The sequence below is a fragment of the Thermobia domestica genome, chromosome 9, assembly GCF_964235325.1.
Source record: "Thermobia domestica chromosome 9, izTheDome1.hap1.1, whole genome shotgun sequence".
NCBI lineage: Eukaryota > Metazoa > Arthropoda > Insecta > Zygentoma > Lepismatidae > Thermobia > Thermobia domestica.
The window spans coordinates 66108655-66136343 of record NC_137462.1 but is presented as its reverse complement, the minus strand read 5'-3'; the positions used below and the strand labels follow the sequence as shown (position 1 = coordinate 66136343).

At 36.3% G+C, this 27689-nt stretch overlaps 1 protein-coding gene across 1 annotated transcript in view; it reads right to left on the bottom strand.

The window, feature by feature from the left end:
• LOC145660855 (lysosomal alpha-mannosidase-like) overlaps positions 1-27689 on the bottom strand; it is a 166436-nt gene that overhangs the window by 25988 nt on the left and 112759 nt on the right. Inside the window, exons 13-15 of the mRNA XM_081726279.1 lie at positions 21983-22109; positions 19351-19609; positions 5699-5941 (exon numbers count right to left, since the gene is read on the bottom strand). Of these exons, the coding sequence (XP_081582405.1) occupies positions 5699-5941; positions 19351-19609; positions 21983-22109 (629 nt within the window). The remainder of the gene's footprint in view (positions 1-5698; positions 5942-19350; positions 19610-21982; positions 22110-27689) is intronic.

Here is a 27689-nt window from a genome sequence, read left to right as displayed (position 1 = left end):
TTATTCCAAAATGGGAATTTTACGAATTCCGGAATTTGTCCGGTTTTACCTTCGGGAGTCCGGAAAGTAATAATTCCGGAATTGGCTATCCCTAGTTTATACACAACCTTTCAGAACACTAAGCTAGTAGCTGTCTACAAACAAACAATTAATGCAAAGCATTTTGTATCCTGCAATACGTCATGTATAAAATCCGATGGCAGTTTCAGTATCTAAGAAGAAATTGCATGTATCTAGTTACTGGAAGCCGAGGTATGAAGAATTGTATTGTGTCTTATCTTTTTGTGTCTTATACAACCCTGCAAACCACTGAATATCTAAACGGCTTTCGTTGAATCCAAGTTTTAGTACTCACAGTTACATCCATTTGTGTCTATATGATCGTGTTACTAAAGCTTACTATATGACAGCGTTAGTAAGTCTTTCTCTGCTCTCCCGTAAAGTTGTGACACGATCTACTACCGAATAAAGAACCAATTATCAATTTAACCAAGTTGTTGTATTACTACACATCTGCTTCCACCTTTGTCAACTCTAGTCGATCTCGTTGACGCGACATATTTGCTTTTTTACACCCCTTTCTTCGTTTACTGAACTAAACAGTAACTATTCTGAAATATACTACTGCGCATGCCTCGTAGATTATTAAAACCCAAAGTTAAGTATACACAAAATATACACTTAAATTCTTCCTTGAACTTTTATTCTTTACCTGTACCTTTCAGTACTCTGTACTCTATACAATATTTGTTCACAACTATATTAATGCTTTCGTATTTCCTCAATTCATATCTTAATTCTATATCTCCATAACCTAAATCTTCATAATCTCGTCTTAATCTATATCTTGTTTATATCCACATGCTATAAACTACTCTCTCAAATGAACATATCAGTATGTGCCTCATTTACAAGCACTTTGTGCCTTGTTCAAATATCTAACAATTCTCCCCCGTTTACAAAATCAGAACCTGCTCATTCGATCACCTTTTTTCTCTTCTTTTCTCTTCTACTCATGTCAACAGTACGCTGAATATCATTGTGTTTTTTCAACCATGTGAGCAGAGTCCCAATTCTATTTCTTGGCCGCAAGTAATTGCTATCTGAAGTTAACTGCTCCTGAACCGTGGTGCTCCTTGCCATTCCCAAATCACTGTCTCTATTTGCATGAAACATTTTGCCGCTGTCCATGAAACTTTTCGTGCGTTCAACTGACGATTGCGATTTTCTGATCGTTCGCTGAAACGCTTCGAAACCATCCGAATTGTGCTTCTTTCCTTCCACGTCTTTCTTCACATCCTTCTCCTCTTGTTGCACGTTGTTCTCCAGCTTCTTCATCTTCTTCAAAGCCGTTGCAGATAAACTTTGCTTTTTCGTATTATGCGAAAGAGAAGACTGGCTCTTGACTTCATAGGGCATGTTCTTGTTGAAGGATTGACATTCTTTCGCAACATCTGATGGCAACTTAGTTACGTTAGGTGAAGTTTTCTTCTTAACTAGTTTTCCATCCAACATCATAGGAGTATTACCTTCTTGGGATATCCCAGTCACAAACACATCAGTCTTATTATTTGTTTGTTTTAATTGAAACAAGGGGTTTAACTTCTTTGAAAAACAAGCTCTTGCGTAATGTCCAATAAACAGACATCGGAAACACCTCCTAGTTTTTGCAGGGCAAACCATATCTATATGTGCTCTACGACATCTTTGACATGATCGGGGAAGTTCACCAATACTCGATTCGTTTGAAGTTTTGAAGTTATTATTTCGTCCTAGTGTCATAATTGGCTCATTAAACTGATTCCGGTGTTTTAGGAGAGAAATTTCTTCTTTTAGATACACAATTTGCTTATCGCGCTGTTCTAATTCCAAATAAATCCATCTTTTAATATCTGCATTCACCAAGTGCTGCAATTGTTCCCACCACGATGAGAGCGTAGATTTGCTTGAAATCGACTGCGCCATTATTAAAACCCAAAGTTAAGTATACACAAAATATACACTTAAATTCTTCCTTGAACTTTTATTCTTTACCTGTACCTTTCAGTACTCTGTACTCTATACAATATTTGTTCACAACTATATTAATGCTTTCGTATTTCCTCAATTCATATCTTAATTCTATATCTCCATAACCTAAATCTTCATAATCTCGTCTTAATCTATATCTTGTTTATATCCACATGCTATAAACTACTCTCTCAAATGAACATATCAGTATGTGCCTCATTTACAAGCACTTTGTGCCTTGTTCAAATATCTAACATAGATAAATATTTCTGATGCCAATAGTTTCCGTTTTGTCCAAGGAATGATCTTTTTCTTATTCCCAGCATGACCTTTTTATTACATTATATGAAGAGCATGTAGGTCTAAATACCTCATGTATTACATAGAATGTAGGTTTAACTCTTCCAGCAGAGAAGAAACATGTGATCATAGTATACAACTCACAGAAGTGATAGCTGGCAATACAGTGGTCGAAATCCCTAACGACACAGAGCGCGAGCAGTGCCCTTCCCTCTGGTCTAGTGGTTAGCACGTGCGACTTTGGTGTCTGGTGTCCCAAATTCGATTCCCGGCGGGAGAGCATCTATGATTTTTAACTGTTCCTAATGTTTCTGTGTTCGTGTCTCTGTCGTTATAAATTATTAGAAAAAGCAAGTTGAACGAGTGAAGCAAGTAAAATTAGCAATAAGTAAGTTACTGAAACACGTTCGGTGAGTCAGTTAAAAGAAAAGTGGACAAAGCACTGACTTTTCACGCCGTCCATGCGAGTTCGAATCTATCTCGGCTTACTTTTTTATCCATTTGAGAGAAAGTATTGTTTCTTTTCGCTACAGCTAATCACTCTTTTCGTATTTTTCGCTGTCGTTCACAGTTAAAGTAACTGACTATTCTTATTCTTTCTACGAATGTTGGATCTTCTCTTTGGCTTCATGTCAAACATGCACACGTAATGAAATGACGCTGTCGATAATAATAATAATAATAGTAATAATAATAATATCAAATATTACTAGCTAACTCGTGTGTGTATTTTATATTATTATGTGAAAATAAGTAAGGCTGGCTTGCGCCCCCCCCCCACTAATTTTTTTCGATGAGCCTTATGGGTCCACAGTGTCCAAAGTTGGTCTCATCTCACTATCACCTCCTGTTCTCTCGATATAAGTTATCGACATTTTGCCTAAAGAGGGCTCTGCCGTGGCTCCATGACTACCCATGACAATGACTCTTCGTTCATTTTGCATTGAAATCGCTTATTTTTCTGATTACTAAGAGTACATACTGTCCAACGTTGCTCCCATCACTCTACAATTTCCCGTTCTCTCGATATAAATTGCTAATATTTTGTTTGTAAGGGAGATATGGCGTTACAATTATTACGTTTGAAGAAGAATTGAGGAAGATATTGCCTTGCCACAAACAAAACCTATTATTATTATTATTATTATTATTATTATTTTTATTATTATTATTATTATTATTATTATTATTATTATTAATAATAATAATAATAATAATATTTTACTTACCACTAATGTTGCCTACCTTTATTTGCAATGCAATGTGTTACTAAAAAGCAAATCAAATAACACTCGTCGCCATTCACGCTCCCGAACTTGAAATACATGATTTACAGTTCTCTCTGTTAGGGGAAAGCACATTTATTATATTATTCTTTCAAATAACACGTTTCACAAGTTACTTCACTTTCAATGTGTAATTTCATATCATCACTAACAATCATCTTGTTCCGATACGAAAATAACTCCCTCCTGCAAAAAAAAAGCCTGACCGTAGCGAAAGGGCGTGAACCTTCTTAATGCGATTAATCGGGTTCAATATTTCAATAAGTCCCTGCACACAAATATCTCAGTAAAAGAGGAAAAGTTATTCAAACTTTCTGAATACCATTTATGGGCGAAATTTGGTTCCCTTGGAAGCTTTTAAGAGTTTGAAGGGCCGCCATTTTTAACATTTTCATCTGTTTATTCTTGTTAACGAACTCATCAAGATATTTCAACAATTAATGTCTGTGCCAAATTTCGTCTCAATCCGCTGAAAATTAGGGTGCTTATGTCATTCACAAAAGCGTTATATATATATATATATATATATATATATATATATATATATATATATATATATATATATATATACAGATAGATAGATCAATAGGCAGAGGGAGAGAGAAAAGGTGTTTTGCTCCCTGCTCGCACCTGTGGTGCGTCAGAGCTAAACCGGGCCCCTTTGCAAAACGTATTGACCAGCCTAACCTAAACACAAACCTCTTAATTGCTAACGTAGAAACGTGGTCAGGAGGTGTAAAGCATGTAGAAATTGAATTTTTAATAACCATGAGTATGTATTCGAACACTCCACTTCCATGTTTTTCTTTTTAGTTTTTGCAGCTACATCGGAACGTTCAATTTTTATTCTTTACTAATTACAAATGGCGTTTACATTCAAAATATGAGGAACTAGCAGCGTTCACCCCGCTTCGCTGCGGTCACCCCGGAACGCAATAAACTTTGTTACTTAGATAATTTTTACTTTTTCGCTTTCAAGTGATATGATAAAAACCATAGAAGATTGCAGTAAATCTTAACATTATATCGCCTGTCATTTATGTTAACCCGCCCCGCTTCGCTGCGGTCATCCCGGTGCTGGCATATTGTAAAAGTGTCTGTAAAAATAAGCAAATCAATTAAAAAATTTTAAACAGAAGATTCAAGCTATTTTCCGCTGTATATCGCCTGTCATTTATGTTAACCCGCCGAGTGACACGGTCATGCGGGTTGCATATAAATACGTTTATTTTTACCTATGATGAACTAATAACAAAGGATTTGTGGACACCTGAATGGTCAATTATCTCAAGACACTGGTAATTGAAAATTAAAGTGATATGATAAAAACCATCTAGGGTCCAAATCCTAATAACCCCCCAAAAATGAAAGAAATTGGTTCAGCCGTATTAGCGTGATGAGCGGACAAAGGATTTTGTACGTTCTCTTTTATATATATAGATTTTGGTGGCATTTGTTCGGATATTCTTCTCTTTCAAAATTAAGAAGAGAATAAAAGCAATACGCAAAGACAAAAAGTATTATCAGTACTAAACATTACCAATAATAATTGCTACGAAAGACTAAATAGACCTCTTTTACCGTCTCTCATGAGCTGTATGTATTATTAACAAAATTTTTAAAAACGTCCTTGACCTGGATTCGAACTCGCATCCTTTTCATTTGTAAGCCAGCACCTTAACCACTACATCAAGATCATGGCGTGGTGAACGTTTAGTTGTCGGCGTATTTGATGTAATTGTGTTTTATGTTCCCACTTCGACAATTTTTACTCTTTTTTCTAAGTTTAACAGCTGTTTCTGGCTTTCTCTTTCGGTGTCGTCCTTTATTTACACTATGCACTATTTGTATTCACAGCTTGAGCTCCTCTGCAATGTCTTATTCAGATTAAACTTTTCTTTTTGCCCCTCAGTAAACATTTGATTGATTTAATTCTCATACTCTCCACGGATGGAGCGCAGGAATGCCAGACTCGGAAAATAGATGTACATTTACTTTCCTGACAGATAATACATATAAGCTTCTAAGTGAAAACAGAAATGCCATATGTGCGGGCTAAAAATATAAATAAAGTTAAAAATCTATAGTATCATCATGATTACCTTCACTCTGTATAATTTTGTCCAAAATTTGAAAGAGACTGGTGCTGGAGTGACTGTTAACCATGGTTTGTATGCTGTTTGTAACGCAGCCTTTCTGTATCTGACCATAGGAACGGGCCGTTCTTTAACATTTCCAAACTGAACGATATGCTTGCCTCGAACGTAAAGATCCTTTCCGAATGCAGTCTCGTGTATCTTTTCGTCTATTCCCAAACTGCTATCTCTACTTGTTCTTCTATGTAACTGTAAAATTGCAAGGAACAAAATAAGTTATAAATAGAAAGAACTATACTTTAAGTAACATTACAATAAATTCATTGCCAGATCAAGATATATGACTTTATACTAGCAGGAGAAATAGTATAAGTAGATGGATAGACAGATCTATAGTTTCGTGATTGTAGTTAAATGAATGAATAAACGTATTAGATGTTTGCTTAATGGAGGACGTCAATTCCGAGGTTATTTGTCCGCCTCATTAAAAAAAAGACCAACAGCCGACATTGATACTTCAAAAAAAGATCTGGCTAACACAAAAATTATAATTAAAAGTATAACTCTGACTATAGTCAAAAGCGAATAAAATCTCAATAAAACAATATAATTTGGAAAGTTATCAAGAAAAAAAAAACAGAGGTCACTAGAAAGCTAAAAGTGCAAATAACAAAATAGATACTATTAGTTAGTTCTTAATGTTCCCTGAGGTCTGAGCTCTCCAGACGTTCTATGGAAATGTACCGAATATTCACGTCAGTGGGGCAACACAATCTTCACGATACGGATTTTTGGAGTCACACATTTTAAGTGACATTAACTTTAACTATCACGTAAGTAACTAGCTTTACGATTTAAGGAACTCAAAACTTCGCCTCTGTAGAAAAAAAGATCTATTCGATTTTATTCTGTACGAAGTCAAAACGTATTGGAATATTATCAAGGATTTGAATTATTATCAGGGAATCTGCAAATTACCGGGGAATAGGATAGAGTTTCCCTTCAATCACATTTTGTTAACTTTTTTTTTTAAAAAAGGAAGCATTATTATTTTTCTACTTTCCCTGAACCACCCTATATATGGTGTTTCAAAACAACACCGACAACGTTTGGAAGGCGTTTCCTGACACCAAGATAAGGCAAAAAGTATAAACCAACCTGAGTGCACAAATGCTATGGGACGCTCAGTGCACAAAGGGTTCAATCTACTTTTGGTTATTTGGACATATTTCGTATTTAATATATTATCTGAGCTCCTTTCAGTGCTTAAAAGACTCATGTCTAAATGTTGTAAATAACACAAAAAACAATGTTCACTTTTCAGAATAATTAAATGGAGAGTACAAACTTCATATCTCTTTTCTCACAACTTTAGTAATTGAATCTGTTGTTCTCTGAACGACCCCTGAATTAAATTATGTGAACAAATTTATAGAGGTATTACTTGGCTTGAGATTAGAGAAACTTTACGGATGAAGTTTATAACCCTGAATGTTAGAAGTCCCTTTGTTAATTTCATTTGCCTATCTATCCTTAGCCTGTGTGCTGTAGTAGCCATTAAATGTTTACTAGAGTATATATATGTCAATGAAATTAACGGACTGAACTCTTCGTATTATCCATGATAGTTACAACTGTCTTAAATACTTGATATATACTATTCTATAATGGAGCTCATGAATATTATATTGATGAATAGTATTTATATTAAAGACTAAACATTTTTTTAAAAAAAGGGAACAGATTGTGACATCCAAATATATTTCAGTTACACAGATTGAGGCGAAAGTCTAGCATCACCTTTTTATTTTTGAAACAGTTCTAGGAAAGATGACGAAACTTCGGATGTGTGTAATTCGGATGTAGGCGCACCGGATGGTGCCAATTGGCATTATGGCAGCCATCTTAAAATCCGCCATTTTGAGTTCAGGTCCAATATTTTAAAAGGAAAGGGTGTCATGCGACACATTATTTTAGGTTAGAATTTCACCAGAAATACGAATCTGAAGTTTTTTTTTTAACCTAACTTTAATCAATAATGAAATTTTGTGAAGTAAATATTGCACGTGGAATCCTACAAGATATGCTGCGTTTCCCGTTGTGTACTACACATAATGCAAGACGTTTTTCCCAGTCTTCATGGACAAGTAATAACACTTTCGGCGTCACAGAGTTACAAGCGTGCCTTATTCGTTGTTTGAGGTGTCGAATATCAGAGTTTTTTTTTCTTGATAAACAAATGCTTTGAGATTGCCTTACATATAAAAGTCTAAGGGTGTCAGAGCGGGAAAACGGGTGGCCACTCAATTGACCCTCGACGAATCCAGTTGCCCGGGAATTGTGCACTCAACCCTCTCTGACACATAATGCACAGTGTGGAGGCGCACTATCTTGTTGAAAAAAGGCAAGGAAGTCTTTTGGGTTCAGTAATGATCGAAACACTTGTTCCTGCAGTATATCAAGATATCTGTTCCTATTTAGGTTCCCATGGATGAAGAACGGTCCGAAGATACGAATTTTCCATATCCCATACCATACCATCATGTTTTCCGCACTAATTACTCACGAGGCATCTCTCCATGCTGGGTTTGTGTCTGACCAATAACGGCGATCCTGTTTATTGACCTCACCGTTCACATCGACCAGAGCCACATCACTAAACACCACACTAAGAGGAAACATTGGATCTTCCTTACACTTCGTCACAGCCATTCTGCAAATTGCATTCTCCTATCTGGGTCATCATCCGTTAGGTATTGCTGCAGTTGGTGTTTGTATGGATGCCACTTGTTTGTGTGCAACACACAGAGTATCGACCTATGACTTATACCCGAAATTGCAGCTAAACGTCTGGTACTGCGTTTTGGGCTTTTCACCATGGATGTTACAACTTCTGTTGCTATTGCCTCATCCGTTGCAGGCCTCAGGCATCCACTGCGTTCTTTGTCGTGTACAGATCCATAAACATTAAATTTCTGCAAAATACGCGACACTGTGTTGCGTGCAATCTTGTCCTGCGGATGCCGGGCATTGAAGTCATCAGCAATGATTCTGGCACTGCGCTCCTCACTAATGAGAACAATTTTAATTCTTTCATGACGGGTGAGAGCCATGTTATATCACCTGAAAATTCAAATCGAAACCCAATACATCATGTAATATGCAATGTTTCCTTCACAAAATTTCATAACTAATTAAAGTTAGGTGAAAAATAACTTCAGATTCGTAATTTTGATACAATTTTATCCTACAATCCTGTGTCACATGCCCACCTTCCCGTTTGAAATATTGGACCTGAACTCAAAATGCGGATTTGAAGATGGTCGCCATGATCGCAAATGACATCATTTGCTGCACCCCAACCCCAATTACCCACATCCAAAGTTTCGTCATCTTTCCTTAAGCCATTTCAAAAATACAACGGTGGTGCTGGACTTTTGCATCACCCTGTAGTTCTTCTGGAATATTTCTAAATTTTATAAAAACTCAGTGATCCTGGAAGAGAAGAGCAGAAAATTACTTATGCGTACCACTTTCGTTTTGGTTTTAGTACAAAATCATGAGGAGGCTCTGATCACAATTCATGAGGGCAATTACCATCTAATTTTTATGCAGTTGCTTGTTCGGAACATTAAAAGAATTAGATATGGCACTGGCTCTTTTAGCTTACTGTTAATGGGCCATTAAATGAAAGCACTAAATATCAAAAAAGGAATGTTGATTACAACCTCTCTTTTTTGATATAATACCATAGAGATTCATTCTTTGTAACAACACCCTAAAGACATACAGCAATCCTAATATGGTCATTTGGGGCAATACGGACACCCTAGGAACATTAGCATTACTACAAGATTGTAATGAATTATTAAATAAATGAATTATATATAGCCCATGATTAAGTATACTATTTCAACCAGTTGACAAATATAGTACATGTTACACAAAACAATGTGTGGCTGTGGAGCCACAATTGAAATCAACGATGAAGTGTCGGACTTCCCTAACTCTATGGGACAGGTTGTCGGGGTAATACCGACATCAACATTAAAACCTCACGTGCTACGATAATGTCACTAATAATTCCACAACGCACATTACTGCTCATAAAATAGTTCATGTGCTTTAAACAAACACAGGAACCTATAAGTTTAGGAATGTAGGATACCTTTATTTACAGCTACAGAAAATATTAAAAAATGTCATTGAATTACAAATGAGGGAAAGAATGATCACAAAATTTGTTTAGTTATAAGAAATATATGAAACAAGAATTTATTTTAAAAAATAATATGCTAAATAGTCCAGGAAAATTAGGCTTTAACCCGGACATTTTGATAAACAAGTTGAAAATTGGTGGAGATGTTCAGAATGTTATCCTAATCAACTCACTTAAAGTCCCAAAAAGTCCAGCTTGGGGAAACCGAGATATGACGTCATCAATATGGCTTCCGACCGAATTCATCCCTTAAATTTTAAAACATTATATCTACTCTACGTTTCAAGATAGGAACTTCGTTTTCGCTTCATTTTACAGAAAACACATTGGAAATTGCTATTTACAATGGGTACTTGTCTTACATTGGCGCTGGTTTCAAATAGAAGACCTCAAATTGAAAATAATATGCATTCTTGTTCTGTGTTTTGTAATTTAACTGTAAATAACTTGGAAAGGGCTACATATACTACGATAAAATGTCCTGAATTATTTGTGGTTTTAAGAGCTTTCTAACGAGCCAAGTTACGTTGCTGTATCTCTAAAACTAACGGAGATATTCAATTTTATGTGCAGGAAGCCGTATTCTCTTATTAAATTTATTGTGACGCTGTAAGGGTTAAAGACCAGTCCGTAGGGGTAAAAGATTAGTAAACCTATACAAAATTAGTGAATTTTCGTACCTTGGCGGGAAAGACCCTAACTAATATCCAGGCCCGTATCCAGGAGTCTAGGGGGGCCGGGCCCCCTAAAACTTTCACGGTATACTTGCAAATGAACTATAATATGGTGATGAACTATAATATGGTTGGATCGGTCCCCCCTAACTTCAGCCTGGCCCTCCTACATTTTTGGGCTGGCTACCGGCCTGCCAACATCCCCAAAACCAAAAGTTCCCGCTGCTCCAAGGTTTGCGTCATCTGATATGGCGGCCATTTATAATATGTATGTCGCATCTACTTCAGTAAGTGCTTATAAATTAGGCTTTGATCCGGACATCTCGAAAAACACGCTGAAAATTGCGGAAATATCTTGGGAAGTGTTCTAATTAACATACTGAAAGTTCCAAAACATCCATTTTGGGTAAAAGCCGCTATTTTGAAGACTGGCCCCATCTTGGGTATTAGCGTTTTGGGATGTAGTTTTGAAAATAACAATCCGATGAATCTATTTCTTGGGCTAAGTTAATATTTTTAGGCCAGATCACATAACCAAAAGGTTAACTTCAAATAGAAACCGTAATTTAGTCTTCTTGACTACTTTAATTTAATGATGTGCTATGATAGTGGGGTAAAAAAATTAAAAGTTTTATTAAACATCTTTACAGTAGAATAATTAGAAGTAAATATGTTGTTTGGAAATACTGACCGAAACGGCGTTTACTGAAACTATATAATAGTAATGTCCTAACTGACTCACACGATGAGAGCCGAAAAAAACACTGATTGTACCTAGGTTATTTTTTTATAGAAATCAGAGCATTCATAATTATTGTTATTCTATAACATTGTTGAAAATATTTTGCATGTTGCATTTCAGCATCTACTGTTTCATTGTCCTCAGCATCCTCAGAATGTGCTCGGCTCTGGCATCCATGGCCGGCCCAGTATCCACACATACTAGTATATCTTACCAGGGAACTGTACGAATGGGGTACTCGAGTTGCCGGACGAGGTGCATTACATGTAAAAGAGGATGTAAAAAGATGTCCATATGCAAAATTGTAGCGGCTGAGGGCAACATGGACGAGCGTGAGAGGTGGAAGAAGTGGGGCCTACAGTGGGACTTAATAACACAGAAATATGCAGAAACACACGTTTCCTTCCCGAATGGCGAAAGAAATGCATGTCAAATGTATAGGAAGTGGAACATGAGAAGAGGTTCTATTTTGTGGAGGATATGGACATCATGGGCGCCATCTTGAAAGTAGCCATCTTGAATTTGAATTCAAAATGCTAAATGAAAAGTGGGGCATGTGGTATATCAATTAAGACTGAAATTTTTACCAGAAATGCATTGGTGTGAATAATTTTATAGTTTCTTTATTGTGAGTTGAGAAATATGAACATGCAAAAACGTCTGGAGGGGATATATGGACATAGGCAACATAACCAATGTTTCATTTGAGTCCTGTTAAGGTACAAGTCAATTGTCCAGCAAAGAATACATGACAAAAAGATATACTGTACGCATATGACAGTGATCGTGTGGAAAACCATATTATCTAAACCATTCGCAGAATGTAGTCACTGGATGCACCTCTATAAGAAGAGTACAAAAAGTGTGTTCACATGCAATTCACTGGGAATGTTGCAGGGGATAAAGATTGCTGTCTGTGTGTGAACAACATACGTACTTGCCTAAAACACGATTCATTACACCGTGAGTCGTTTTATAAGTAAATATAGGCGCAAAAAGATACCGTACCAGTCTATGAAACACAGTTGATGTGGAGGGTATCGATAAGAATGTGCTGGAAGCAAAATACATTTTCGCAGTGTGTACACCTGACGAAGCTGGGATTAGTACACTGATCTCCCTAACAATCTGCTGCTATGTCAGAATCAAAACAAAAAATCATTGGAGTTTGGAATTTTCCTGGATGTTCTTCAAGATATCCAGAAGGCATGCTTAATGAAATTAATGAACCGGAAGCACGAAACTGAAAATGAGTGAAAGCTTGGAGACGGATGAAGTTGTCTCGATGCCACATATGAAACCCATCAATGTTCAATGCGGCGTCAATGATAAATCGCACATACTGCTTGTAAGTGCGAAAGAATCCAACATCTAGAGGTTGAATAAGTCCAGTGCATTTGGGGGCTATGAGTTGATTGTGAAGGACAACATTATCTGGAACAGTAAAATGTATCAATTGCGCATCTTTGTTACAAGACCACTAATCAACAAGCAGCAAAAGGCGATTTTCCGTCACAGTTGGCCAAAATACGTCTCGGAGAAATAACTTCAGATCATATTTGCAGTTTTTCGAGCAAATGCCTTGATATTCGAAGGAGTGTCTCGCATGTTCGCGGGGAATTTACCTGTAGGTTCAGCAGATATTAGAAATAATGGTGATAACAGTTTACCATCCATCGCTATAATCGGCATTATCATATAAGAGTGCGTAACTGCTGTCGGTGATCCAATGCTAGAATACACCCGTTTGACGCCTTAGGTTGCCAGTGTTCTGCCTGAATGCAATTCCTTATCAAATCGACTTTGATCTGTGTTAACCACTTGGCCTAAATTTAGGTTTTCTTCCACGATTATAGCCTTTGTTTCCTCGACAAAGACGTCTGCAGTTCTCTGTAATTCTTGCTCACTTTTGGCAGATTTGGACACGGAGTGCGTAATTTTGCGTGACACAATATTGTTACGCTTTTTAAATTTTGCTACCCAGGAAGACGATGCCTTGAAGTTAAGAGTGTCAGTTGAATCAATGCCTTTCTTTACATTCATCGCCCACATTCGAATTGTCCGATCGTGAATTATTCCATTCATGGCACGCATTCGTTTAAAACGTAATAGCACCTCGTCGTTTATTTTGCTGATGGACGCTTTGTTGAGGTTGCGTTCAAAAGTACGAAGGGGCTACAGACTGCCCTGTAGAAATTTGTACCGTGAAAATACAGACGATGCTTTCCTTCTTTTACCGGATGTTTTTTCTGTCTCAATCCAGTAATTATAGGTTTTCTCTAACTGTTCCTTCGTACATTTCGTAGGTTGTTTTGGTGGAGAAGGGGCGTATGACGAACTACTACTCTGCTCACAACTGCTATCTTTTGGAGAATGGGTTGACGCATTCGCTACACAAGATTCTTCGCGATGGTTGCTGTCACTACTCTCACTGTCAATCTCATTCTCATCTACTAGACAGTCGTCTATAACTAACGTTTGATATTCTTCGAGCACAGTATCGTTATTTACTAATAAGCGTCTGATGCGTTCAAAAGCATTACGATCTTCTCGACGGGGATTATCAACGGACGTCCCAAACTCACGAACTAATAACGCTACCACTACTTGGGAATTCATGTTCACGAACAGGACCCAAATACCTTCTACACTTCAAGCACTACAACACAAAACGTCAATTTATGACACTTATTTACAAGGAAGTGAACGACCTAGATCACATTAAATTTCGCACTACTCACTCTCTTGTCTCTATATTTTCGTCTACTTGCTGCTAACGCACGTCACTTATTCATATCGCTCGCGAAGTCTCTCTCTCTGTGAGCACAGAATGTTGTCGATGGCTCTGTACTACCTGGTCCGACCTCTATCGTTTGTAACTTCTTTTTCTTATGCACAACTAGTTTGCACCTAGCCACAGAGTTTATAATGATCTACATTGAAATTGCAATTGAAATGTAATGCAACAGAAAGCCACATTTACAATATTTTATATTACAATATGTTATAATATTAACCAATTAAGTCTATAAGTCACAGCATTATAATATCAGTAACTTATTAGTACATTCTTTGCATTGTCCAGACTTCAAGCCCCTACGTGCCAAAATTCCATCATTGTAGACTTGTAATGCAACAAACAATACATACGAATCAGAAACTGTCGTCAGCCTCAACCTAATTACCTTTGGATTTTTTATTCTTAAGGTTTATTCACATCCAGATTTACAATTGCAGGAGATATGTAAGACATTGTCCGGTGCTGCATCTAGCTTGCTGGGGACGGGTTTGTATCAGCCGTTCTTCAGCATCCAACCCCATTCTGTTGGAGGTAAATGCACACCCTTCCACTCTTGAATCCAGCAGATAAATAAACAAACAAAAATACAACTATAAATATTTACGTATGATACAAAAACGAAAAACTATAAAGGAGCTACATGCAGAATATTGTGTGGATATGAATTTAATTTGAGTAAAAAAAGGGAGAACTCATACATTCAGTATAATCTTCATGAATGTATTTTTAGAGTGCTATTCTTACTTGTAATTCTTTCTGTGAGAACTCGCAGAGTCAAGACGGCTCATCTTGCTCCGACCACAAATATAAAAGGCACAAAAAATGGGATAAAACAATTTTTGTTTGATTCGAACTGAAAACATGCTGTTCCAAACAAAGAAAATTAGTGAAAAGTTTTGTTTGTTTCCAGAAACGGAGAGAAGAAAAGTAAACTAATTTAAATTTGAGCCTCACCTGTTGGTAAACTCGAAAAAAATGATGCTTTGCTGCAGAGGAGGTAGGTGGAAGATTTGCCAAATCAAATGTTGATTTCAGAAATAGTTTTGCCACTTTTCGCATATACAGTTGATACCTTGCTTGGTCCAAAGTTCCATTAATGTCACATCCATACAAAGGAAGCAGAAAAGTATCTCCTGCCGCAGCGATTTCTTCATAAGTGACGTTTGGTTTGTCAAAGTTTTACACTTTCTCCCTCAAAACTTCGTTCTCTTTAAGCTTTTTGAAAGATCTGATTTTTCCTTTCCTAAAGGCGCGGAAGTTGTCACAACATGTTGCACCGTGGAAGAAAAGTATGGAAAAAATATTCCCAAGGCCAGCCTTTAGTTTGTCACTGCAGAATATTTTGTCTGCAGTTTTCATTAACATTATTAACAGCAGGTATTAACATTTGGACGGTTTAGTCACCAGAAAGTGAAATCATAAGAACAAGGAGTTCGGTGCCTTCTTCTACAATGACGGAATTCAATCCTTTTTATGACGCTTCCACAGAATTTACCACTACCATAGTATCTATTTCACCTGGAGCTTGAAATACTTTGATGATAGCTTTTTCAAGATGCCCTGACAAAAGTAGATTGAAGCGTGTCTTATGCTTTGCGTTTGTCAGGAATACTTCCTGTGGTACAATTGGTACTGTAGCATCTGTGATAACTGTCTCTGTCGCTGCTGGTTTTCTACTTCTGATGGCATCTTCTTCGTCCTTTGTGCTTGGAGAGACGTAGCCGTCGAACACCACCGTCACTTTCGACCATAGTGATTACTTATGTATTTCACATACTGTAGGCATATCTGTTCAAAGGTTGCTGGATGCGCCCATACCATTCGGTGCAGTAGGAATCCTCCATCCATTGTTAAGACCGAATTTGGTGTAAGAGGTTATAGGATCCTACCTCCTGCAGAACGCTTATGAATGCTGACTTGTTCCTATCCGCATTACTGACCCATCGAAAAATGCAGGTAATTTAGCAGCCAGCTCGTACTTTAAGTAAACTGCTAGCTCCTCTTCACTGGGTACAATACACAGAAGGCAATGGAAAAGCTGGTTTGGATTTACTTCAACGGATGTATCTTTTTATCTTATTCATACTGGTTACACTTGCAAGTGACTGAACCTTATTGCTTTAAGATGAATGTCACTAAAGCGCTGACCCACAATTGACTTCATGTCGTGTATACCGCACTCATGAGTATTATCACAGTTGACGGTTTCATCAGCAACCAACCCAGTAGATAACGAAACAAGGAGATCTGAATGTAGTTCGAATGGGCTATGAGTTACGAGCCAATTCACTAGTTTTTTGACGTCCTTTTCGTCTCTGGCCGTTCGTGAAGTTCTACATGTTGCTCGGATATTTCGGAATAGGTGCCACTAAAATCTATTCGACGCAATAATATTCAATGAAGATGGCATTGCAGATACCCAACAAGCAATCACTCCTTCAGACAGCCCCCGTCCGTGTATCAATTCTCCAACAGTTTTCATAGTTCGCATAAGTACTTGTTCGATAACCATGTCTGCTCAGACCCCTGACCAAAATTTATCCAATCTTCTAATAGTGAAATAGCTTTGGGTGGCGAATCGTTCGAAATGTGAGGTTGTCATGGTTTCTTGTAATTTCATAAGTTGCTGAAGGTAAATCTGAGCAAACTTTGCGTAATTTAGTGCCCAGTGGCGTGCAAATATGGAATCATACATTTTACGGAGTAGAGGTAGAGTTCTCAGTCTAATAAAAGACCCATAATGTTGACCATTTGGAAGTACTGCACCCACAATTTGGCAAAACGACTAGATAAGGAAACTTCCAGTTTGATGTATAACATCCTGAAAGCTTCAATCAAGCATTCAGATGTGCAACTCGTAATCAGCGAAACATTTCCTCCATTGAGTAATGTCTTGGGTTGTTGAATGAAGTCGGAATCCTTCTTCAGATCTTTTAGGAGGATTGTCAAGGATTTGCGTCAAAAAATGCACCCGAAGAGCTCGAGCGTAAGCAGGACCTGTCATCATATGAACCACGATATTTTTGGCGCAAATAGATTCCCAAAGCTCTTTTAAACCGCTTCCAGCCATAATGTTTCCCACAGATCCCATAAAAGATATGAGCAGGTGGAAACCTAAACGCTAAACTGCACATGAAAGCGGACTGTCTTCTTCAGCAGGTGAACCTATATAAAATGTCTTCGCGTAAAGTGGTTGATCAAACGCTACTACACACGACTATTGATTTCTTCGCTTGCACGGATCCACGGCATAAAGAAGATAAGTGTAGATCCTGGTATGATTTGACGGTGCAAGGTTGACAAATGAAAGGGACAGTACAGCTAATTCTCGTATTCCTGTGGTAAATATATATCTTTTAAAAAAACCGTGTTACCTACTATTCTTGAGGTTGTACTTTCACACTCACTTTATATACCTATAAATTAAAAAAAACAAGATGGAAAGAAAAAATCAAAATTAAAGTAATCTTTAAAGAATGTTTTGTATAAGAACTATACCTATCGAAAACATAAAATCCAAGATGGCGGGGGTTTCTCCATATGGCGGGTTTTATCCAAAATGGATGCTTTGAGACTTTTAGTATGTTAATTTGATCACTTCTCAGGATATGTCCACCAATTTTCAGCGTGTTTTTCGAAATGTCTGTGTCAAAGCCTAGTTTATAAGCCCTTAGATGCGGCAGCAATATTGGCAATAACCGCCATATTGGATAACGCAAACCTTGGAGCAGCGGGAACTTACGGGTTTTGGGGATTTTGGTTAGGATCTTGCCCGCCAAATTACGAAAATTCACTAATTTTGTGTAAGTTCCACTAATCTTTGGTTTTTAACCCCTACAGCGTCACAATAAATTTAATAAGAGAATACAGGATGCTGCACATAAAATTGAATATCTCCCTTAATTTTAGAGATACAGCAACGTAACTTGGCTCGTTAGAAAACTCTTAAAACGATGAATAACGATTACTTCAAGACATTTTATCGTAGTATATGTAGCACTTTCGAAGTTATTTACAATTAAATCTCAAAAAGAGAACATGAATGTACATTATTTTTAATATGACGTCCTCTATTTCAAATCAATTATCAAGTAGCCATTCTAAATAACGATTTACAATGTGTTTTCTGAAAAATGAAACAAAATCGAAGTTCCTATCTTGAAACGCAGAGTACATATAACGTTTTAAAATTTAAGCGGTAAATTCGGTCGGCGGCCATATTGATGACGTCGTATCTCGGCTTCCCCAAGCTAGATTTTTTGGGACGTTCAGTGAGTCGATTGGGATAACATTCTGAACATCTCCACCAATTCTCAGCTTGTTTATCAAAATGTCCGGGTTCGGTCATTTTTTTTTGTCTAATTTTCCTAGACTAAAATGTGAGCTAGTGCGAAGAGCACAAAAAATCTGTACTTCACGGAAAATAATTTGTTGATTTATGTTAATTATATGCTATCAAAAGTATGGTTATAGATTAAAATATTAGTGTTAACTTCATATATATTTCATAAAGAGCAAACATATACTTATATTTGTCTGAGATTTCACATTGTTAACAAATAAAGAAGGGATAGTCTGAATGAAGAACACAGTTCTTGTCAAACCGCTGAAAATATTTTGTACATTACACCCAATCAGCGTAATTGTTTTTGCCGTAAAACCAACCTCGGCAGATAGCACAATCATTTTATTTTTGAGACTTTTCATTTTTGTTACTGTGTTTTGCATCATTTTTATGTATCTGTACATTCTTTTGTGTTACTACCTTTTGATTTTCCTAATTTACTATTTCTCTGTGTAGATGTTAAAAGTTTGGCACTATTGTCCTTTGCTTTACGGTACCACATCTTATTTTCTTGGGTGTACCCATACCCATCTAACAAAATTAACTTTTCTTGTAGTGCGTGTTCGTCTTCTTCAGCATATGTTGTATGTTCACCACTCAAATTTTACAATGACCCTTGAGGTCTCATATATCTCCCACACCTTGTTTCATAAATTTAGACATTTCTCTTCAAATTATTCTACTTATTTTTAAACTTTTACAGATATACATTTCATACACACCACAGCTTCACTTAGTACTGATTACGCAAACATCTTCACTTCCAGGTAGCATTCATAGTGTTGTAAGTTTAGAAGTGGCGGTAATCCCCAATGTCTGTCTTCTCCTGAATGACTATACAGAATCTGAATTTTCAATATTAATTATGATTCACTTACCATAAATTCTAGCTCTCCATCAGAAAGACTTGCAACGCCCTCCGGTCTGTCAACTAAAATAGTAATTTGATTTCCTGTATCTTTATCCAATAGAATGGCTGCTGTTGTGATAGGGTAGTAATTGATTGGAATATCTGAGGGTGTAAGGTCTTGAGTCCTTCTGCGTTGATGGAATTCTCGACCATTAGCATCTGTATAGAAAATTCCTTCGGTTTTGAGCGTTGACGTGTAGCGGCTAACGACATCTATTTCCAAGTGTCTAAAAGTCATAGAAGTTAAGCACTTGAAAAATATGAATTGACATAACTTATTAATTCCTTCTACTCATTATAAAATAGCATATGCGATGTTTACAAATACAATAATGCACTGAAATGTTTCAGATTTACATATTACGGTTAGCTATGTAGGCCAGCGTTTCCCAACCTTTTTCAACTTGCGGCACACTACGGATCTAACTTGAATTCTCGCGGCACACTCATAGGTATTATTATTATTATTATTATTATTATTATTATTATTATTATTATTTGTAAATAGAAAATACCGTCGTATTTGTTTTCTTTCATTACTGACCTCCTTCTCACAAAGAAGAAAGCTCGATCACTGGTTTTCCTCCATCGTAAATCATTATACCTACTTTTCATTCAAATTAAAAAAATAGAAAACAATTCCAACAATTTCAATGAAATATAGAACTCAGTCTTTTAAAAAATACACTTTCTTTTTCGAAGAATGTATCCAACTTTTCAGAAGGAAGATAACTAAATTACGAACGAACAAACAAATCTCTTGTACTTTTAAAACAGAATTGCGGTAATTTGTATGAGTGTTTGCTTTGTCGAAAGGATAGAATGAGATTTTAAAATTTCAAATTACGAAATAATCTGTAACAATAAAGAAACAATAATGGTCATAACAATGATAATTAATACTTTTTTTCAACATTAAAAATGAACAGATAAGTAACACAGTGTGAAACTTATAATTTATTAACGGTTAATATAAGTCACAATTTTAAATATTAATAAAATTCTGTTTTCGAAATACAATCTATGTAGTAGTAATGTATGTACAATAATATATTACAATTACAGTATTTTTTCATTGTAGAGGTTCACAGTAATGTGAAATTTAAATACACATATTTCCTGTCTTGCAATTAGGTTCCTATATAATTAATAATTTTGTTTTTACTTCCTCGCGGCACACCAGCGGCCCATTCGCGGCACACCAGTATGCCGCGGCACACCGGTTGGGAAACGCTGATGTAGGCAAAAGAAAATGGTGATGGTAAGAATGGATAAAAATGATGGATTACAGAAAACTGGAGGAAACTAGAGGACCCCTAGAAAACATAGAAATATGGTGTTTGCCCTTCACAAATAATGTTGCCACGAGACGAAACTAACCACTTGAGGCGAGACACGAGACGAGATAAGGTGTCTCGTGAAATATCTCGTCTCGTCCCTTGTCACGAAAATGCAAACACAGTTTTCAAATTTGTTTAAAAATGTATTAACTCAGAATAAATTATTTGTCTTCGAAATGTATACCAGCGTTTATTATTTCAAATAAGGACTATCCTACGAGGAACATGGAATACCTAAAGTTATATTTTTAACTGATTCTTACAAACAGTTTTCATTTCCATTTTTCAATCGATTGAAGTTTAATTATTTTGTGAAAGTTAAGATTCCAGATTCAAGTACAATATTAAAGCATTCATCGAGATCAGTGTTTCAGAATATTTCATTCTGGGGGCTGGTGGGGATATCTATGTATAAAAGTTCTGTTATAGAAGTGCAAGTTCTTCTAATGCAGTTTTATTGTTTCATGGCCATTCTCGTTAAGAACAAAGACAGAAACATGTCAGCCTTTTTCGGTACTCAGTTTTAAAAGATGGTGGTTTGACAGTAAAATTTAGGCTTTTGATTGTTTTATGATGTTATTCGAACCTAAGTCATTTTTGAAATCGAAAAGTCACATAGGCTTCCTTATTTGTTGAAATGGAACCAGAAGTTCTAAAAAAAATCAGAATAAATGGGGAAGTCTTGCCTTGCGACTATACCGACGGTATAGACAAATATGCCTGTCGTAGTAATTCATTACTTGTTCAGTCGAAACTAAGCAGTCGTTGTACGAAGGTTGTAGTCGTGTTGTCTGTTGTGCTCTGTTAACCAAACCAAACTTGGTTAAAAGTTGTAATTTTAAGCACTTGGCTGAACAGCTCTTTTATTGTGGTTCTCATCCGCTCTAGTGTTACCACGAGACGAGACTGGATAATTCGAGACGAGACAAGCACATCTTTTCGAGACGAGACATGCTTTGCACGAAACGAGACAATCTGAAGTCTCGTCTCGTCTCGTGGCAACACTACTCACAAATCCTACAGGGGCAAACGGGTATTAAATCAAGGACTCACACACAAGAAGTGAAAGCTCTATCATTGAACCATCGCAGTCTCAATAATCCATTTTTATGAAAAATCATAAACAGAAACTTAAAAATTAAAAAGCATTATACATACATAAACAAGAAAACAATTTGTAAATGCCATACTAACCTAAGAATTAGCCAACTCTATGCCAATACTAGACTAGTATACACAATGTATTTGTTGTAGGCGTACCTGTTAACACATTCTCCAACGATCCAATCGAATTCAATTTCGTCTCTTCCGTCATAAATCCTAATAACTTGACTCAATCTGATAACTGTTGATTTGATTTCCTGGTGTACTTCTACAACATTGGGTCCTGAAATAAAGTAGATGCACCTGTGCATAATTAAGAATTATTTTTAGTACAGTTACATTAAAATTGTTCATATACAAAGCTCCAAGTTTTATTTTGATGCAAGGAACTTATGTTCAGACTCTATTCTTTTTTTTTTTTTTTTTGAAAGATTATTTATCTAGTATAACATTGATTCCTTAATGCCTATGGTGAACCTGAAATCCTGATAAACCTGTAGGTGCAAAGAGAGCATAGATGCTGAAAATAAATAAATAAATAAATAAATAAATAAATAAATAATCAAAATGGACCTACAGGCGGAATCAAAACCCAGGAAGAGTTCAAAGTTTTACAGAGATTGATTCATAATACTTAAATCAAGTTTTGTAATTTGATAGATTTTACTTCTGCCGAAGAAATTGTTGAAGATGGAAAGTCAACTTCTGTTTATCGGAAAATCAGGGGTAAAAGGGGATCTGAAAAGGCAGGTGGACGCTTGACGTCACGCCGTACCCTGTGCCTATCTTTGCCCATTGTAAGTTTTTAGAAAGTGGGGGACACCATAGACATTTTTGGAAGTGAGGGAACGACGTACGCCCGCCTACTCCCTCACTTTTACCCCTGCGGAAAATTATTGTTATGTTTTTTTTTTAAGCAGAATTTAAAATTTTCAGTATCACTGAATCAAATCATAAACCTATTAATTATAAACAGCTACAAAAATATATTGTTTAATCGCCGGTTTCTTAAATAGACCATTTGCGCTTATTTTTATTATTTACTTTTCCACACAAACGTTATCTAAGAATGAAGAAACGATTCCAGTAAACCATGAAAATGTATCTCATGAATGAAAATTGATACATTGAGAAAAAAAAGGCTTATTAGTTTATTCGGAAATAACTGATAACTTAGACAAGTACCAGACGACGTAGATGATACATACATGTTTTAGGCTATGTTGATATCTATATAACCTGAAACATTCTTGTCATTTTTAATATAAAAGGTAAAATTGCTGATTTTTCAAAAAAGATGTTCTTTCGAAAAAGTGCTTAGGTGAATCTTACATCTAATCATGTAGATTGCTTCCAATAGACATCTTCTGTTTCTCCTCAATCAAAGGTTGGTGGGCAACATGGAAATTTTAAAACTTTTCTCTCCTTTGGGAGAGCTCTTTTATACTTTGATAAGGTCTCTCCTTCGTAACTGCATCTGGATATTCTATCCTTGTTCTTCTTCTTCCTGGTTTTCCTTCTGCCTTTCCCTCTATCAACACGGTGATCCAATCGGAGTGCCGAATAAGATGGCCAAGCAAACTGTTTCTTCTTTTTCCTATTATCTTCATGATCTGTCGTCCTTCATTAGGTTCCTTTAGAACGTATTCATTCCTTTTCCTTTCGGTCCATGGTATGCGGAGCATTCTGCGCCAACACCACATTTCCAACTTATTTAAGCTTTTCTCAATGTCCACGTCTCTGATTTGTAAAGCGCCATGCTATATACCAGGGTCTTAATAAATCGTTTTCGAACGTTCAGTGACACATTTCTCGATGTTAGCAGTCCTCTTTTCCTATTTACCAATAGACGTAAAAATCCCAATTCCGCTTATACCAATTTGATGTCTCAAACCGTTTCGAAAATATGAAAAACATGACTATATATTCAGGCACATGGCCAGGATTTCGTAAAGGGGGGGGGGGTCTGTGACATGAACTACTGTGGTCATCAGACCAGGGGATCGATCATTCTAAACTATTTTACTGGCAACATATATTGGTTCGTTCAGCCAGGATTTCATATGAGAGCGGTGGGAGAGGCGTCACGTGAAGTACTGTGGTTATCACACCAGGATCTCGACCAATCTAAATTATTTTACTGGAAGCTTATATTGGTTTACTAGGACAATAAAATGAGGATACGTTAGTAAGTATTTTAATAACAAACTATGAAGAAATCTCGAGTAAAAGAACGAAAGAAAGTATTCAAAAAGATTTGACAATATATACGTTCCTTTCTTTGTTCATTCAAATATAACAATTTTCGCTTCATTATGATCTCAACTATTATAAAAAGTACATATCCAATAATGTCTTGTAAAATATTTTACAATATCTTCGTTCCTTTCTCTGTTGAATTGAAATCTTTGAGTTTTACGTCCGACGTTTATGCCGGTTAGGCTGAAGGAGACGGTGATGATGAGTAATGAATGAAATGGTGGAATAAAGAAAGTGGGAGGAAACGGAAGAAACCCGAGGAAACCCACGCACACGGTGTTTGTCCGCCACAAAGTTTACTTGGCGTGGACTGGAATCGAACCCGGGACCCCAAGCACCAGAGGTTAACGCTCTACCATTGAGCCATCACGGCCCCTTTTCTCTGTTGAATTAAATGTTAACAGAAATTACTTTCTACATAACTTTCTTTTTTCTTTCTTTTTTTTTATTTCATGATTCCGTCAACTACTGTCTGTTCCAAATGACAGGCTAAAGGAGCAGTAGAAAATTGTTCTGAAATAGCATGTTTGATGCTGCAGGGAAGCGATGACTAAAAATTATAATAAAAAGTATCCACACTATTGCAGAACGGCACTGTGCTTTCGAAAGCTTGAAATTTCCCTAACTAGAAACAGAAATTGTGAGAATTCCGTAACTTCTATAGAAATTTCAAATTCCCTGACTTTTCCAGGATATCCCGCTCATTCGCCACCATGTATTGCAAGTAATAGAAATCTCCTCATAAGAAAAAGTAATCAAAAATTTGCTGTAGCTTTTTATTTTTGACGCTTATTCTTCTTTTCCTCGTTTCTTTTTGTTTCATCCTTTCTTAATTTTTTCATTTCTGATTTCGAATGGAAGGTCCGGATACGTGCCCCCCTTGGTTACGTGCCCGATATATTGCTAATGCTTACATTAACAAATTTTAAACATAATTGTGTCTTTTCTTTGTTTATAATATTTATGAACGTTACATACATATTATAAACAAATGAAAGGCAATTATGAACGCCAATTGTATCTCCAAAAATGTTTTAGGTATCAAATTGCTATAAGCAGCATTAGCGTCCTTACGTCTATCGAAAAGAATCTACGTGCTTAGGTGCAACACTGATCTAAGAATTTCGAAATAAAATCTCTTTTGTGATTATTAACACTTATAATTTTGTTTCTCTTTATTCGAAATAATCATATCATTATAAGAGTATTCCAAAGTAAGATAATTTAAAAGTAATTTGCCCCTCTTTATCACTTGCGTTTAACTTTGACAGAAGTCTCCAAAATCTGAAAGTTTGAGATACTATAGCGTTCTTAGTTGCAACTGTAAGAATTATTTTTGATTCTACGATTTAAACTTTTGGTATTTCTTGTATTTCCAATAATTTACTTATAACCCTTGATGCTAAATTCCAACGCTTTACAGTGTTACACTTGCGAATAATGTATAATGTACAATTTCTCCATATTCCGATGCTGTGGGGAAAAAATTCTTTGGTTCCATATGACATATATTTGAACTGAATACTATTAGCACCACTATTATAAACAAAATTCAAATATTTTACCTTTTAGTTTACACTTTCTTAAAGTTAATGCTAAGACTTGTTGACTGCAAACTACAGAATTAGTAAAATCAAAATGATCTACTGAGCCATTCTCCTTCATCAGACACTAAATCAGCAACTACCCTAAATGATATTCGCATTTGGTCTCCTTTTTATTTGGTCTTCTTCTTACTTGATCTTGAATATAGATTTTGATAAGGTTTGATACTCTGGTCTGACATGTAAAAAACGTAACTTCATTTTTTACATTCGCTTCATCAATTTGTTTTTAACAGGGAGTCTGGCATATGTTTTCATTAACAACGTTTTTTTTCTCACCAGACCTTCTTGCACTCTGGAGTACCTTAAAGTTCTCCTCTGTATCATATCCTAGTTACTCTATGTCGTCTATTTCCGCATGTCAGACAAGGTACAGATTTATCATTTTGCTGATGACACTGTTTTCTCTCTACTGCTCGTGCTGTTCAATCTCATAACCGTCTCATGTAACCTGCTACCGTGTAATTGTCCGTTGATGTCATATCTGCCGTCTCAACATTTACTCTACGAAGACACAGTCTATTGTCTTCTTACTCCTCCTTACGAAGACACTCCCGATTATTCCTCACTCGAATTTCACTAAATCTTCAGGTTGAATATACACAAGTTTCTGTTCCACAGACTATTTCTTATCTTGGCGTGGTATTTGATATAAAGCTTTCTTGGATTTCACACCTCACGGAAGTTCTCACTACCGGCTAACTTACTCAAACGTTTGGTGGCACAATCTGAGAATTAAAACTTTCTACATTTCTTCATGCTTTCATGTGGACTGTATGGCCACATAGCACGGGGTGATAGCCTCACTAAACTTCTATGAAAAACTAGCTATTATGGAACCCAATCAGTTTACCAAGTTCCATCAGGATACTTTACAATATTACAGAATTTTCACCACTGGTTGTCCATCTGGAGCATCTTCGATTACGATACATTACCAACAGATTTGATTAACACTATCCCATGCTACAGAACAGTTTTATCCAAACGTGTTAGCGGGAAGTTTCCCGCAAAGTTCGAGAATTTCCCCAAAACTTTTGAAGATGTGTGTGTAGTATGTAGATGATAAATGTGGTGTCCACACTAGAGCTCTATATTCACTGCCGATCCGAAATCGAGGAGATTGAATGAAGCATTGCTACAGAATATTTTTTTATAGATTTTCCACTGCTGTCAAGAACAACTGCACTCCGACACGTTATATCAAAACTTTGCTTCAAGATTTTATAACCTAATATCACCTCCGACATGTCCATGCAACTCTAGACCCGGAAGTACTTGCATTCATGATTCACCGAATGTCACTTCTTTATTTATTCGTCACATGCACAGTAAGCAGTGATTTATCCAGAATTTTGAACTTAGGGGGTGTTCAAAAAATCTGAGGGAAGCAGTGTTGCATTAAGATCGTATACTATTATAGTTTATTTATTTATTTTACAAACTTTAAAATTTGTTGATGCAACGAACGATTGCATTGGACTTCCTTCCTCAGACAAAGCTAATTAGCGTTAACTTTCTCATGGTTGGTGTGACATCGTGTCGAAATCGTTGGCAGTTGATTGATCAAACAATGTTGTGACGATCACACCCGTGCAAAAGGTTGATCTCCATTCAATCTTGCGTTGCGTGCTTTGCTTGAAACTTTATCTTGTCGAAAGTAAGTTGTTTTATTCCATTGGCACTTAAAATCAAGAATTAAAATCTTTTAAAAACCAAAATTCCAAGATTTTAATTGTTTCTTCTCGCTCTGCGTAAAGTCCCTCCAGCACTTTGTAGAAAATATTTTAAATGATCTTATCTTTAGGCAGAACGGGAATTCCCGTTCTGCCTAATCTTTCGAGATGAGGAATTCTGTCCAGAAAGGAATTTCTTCAGGGGAATTTTTCTTTAGTAATTGTAACAGATTCTGAAAGAAGAATGACTATTTCTTTAAGTTTTATCATAAATTTTAGATATTATTCTACTTGTTCTTCTCGGAAAAATGACTAGATACAGTT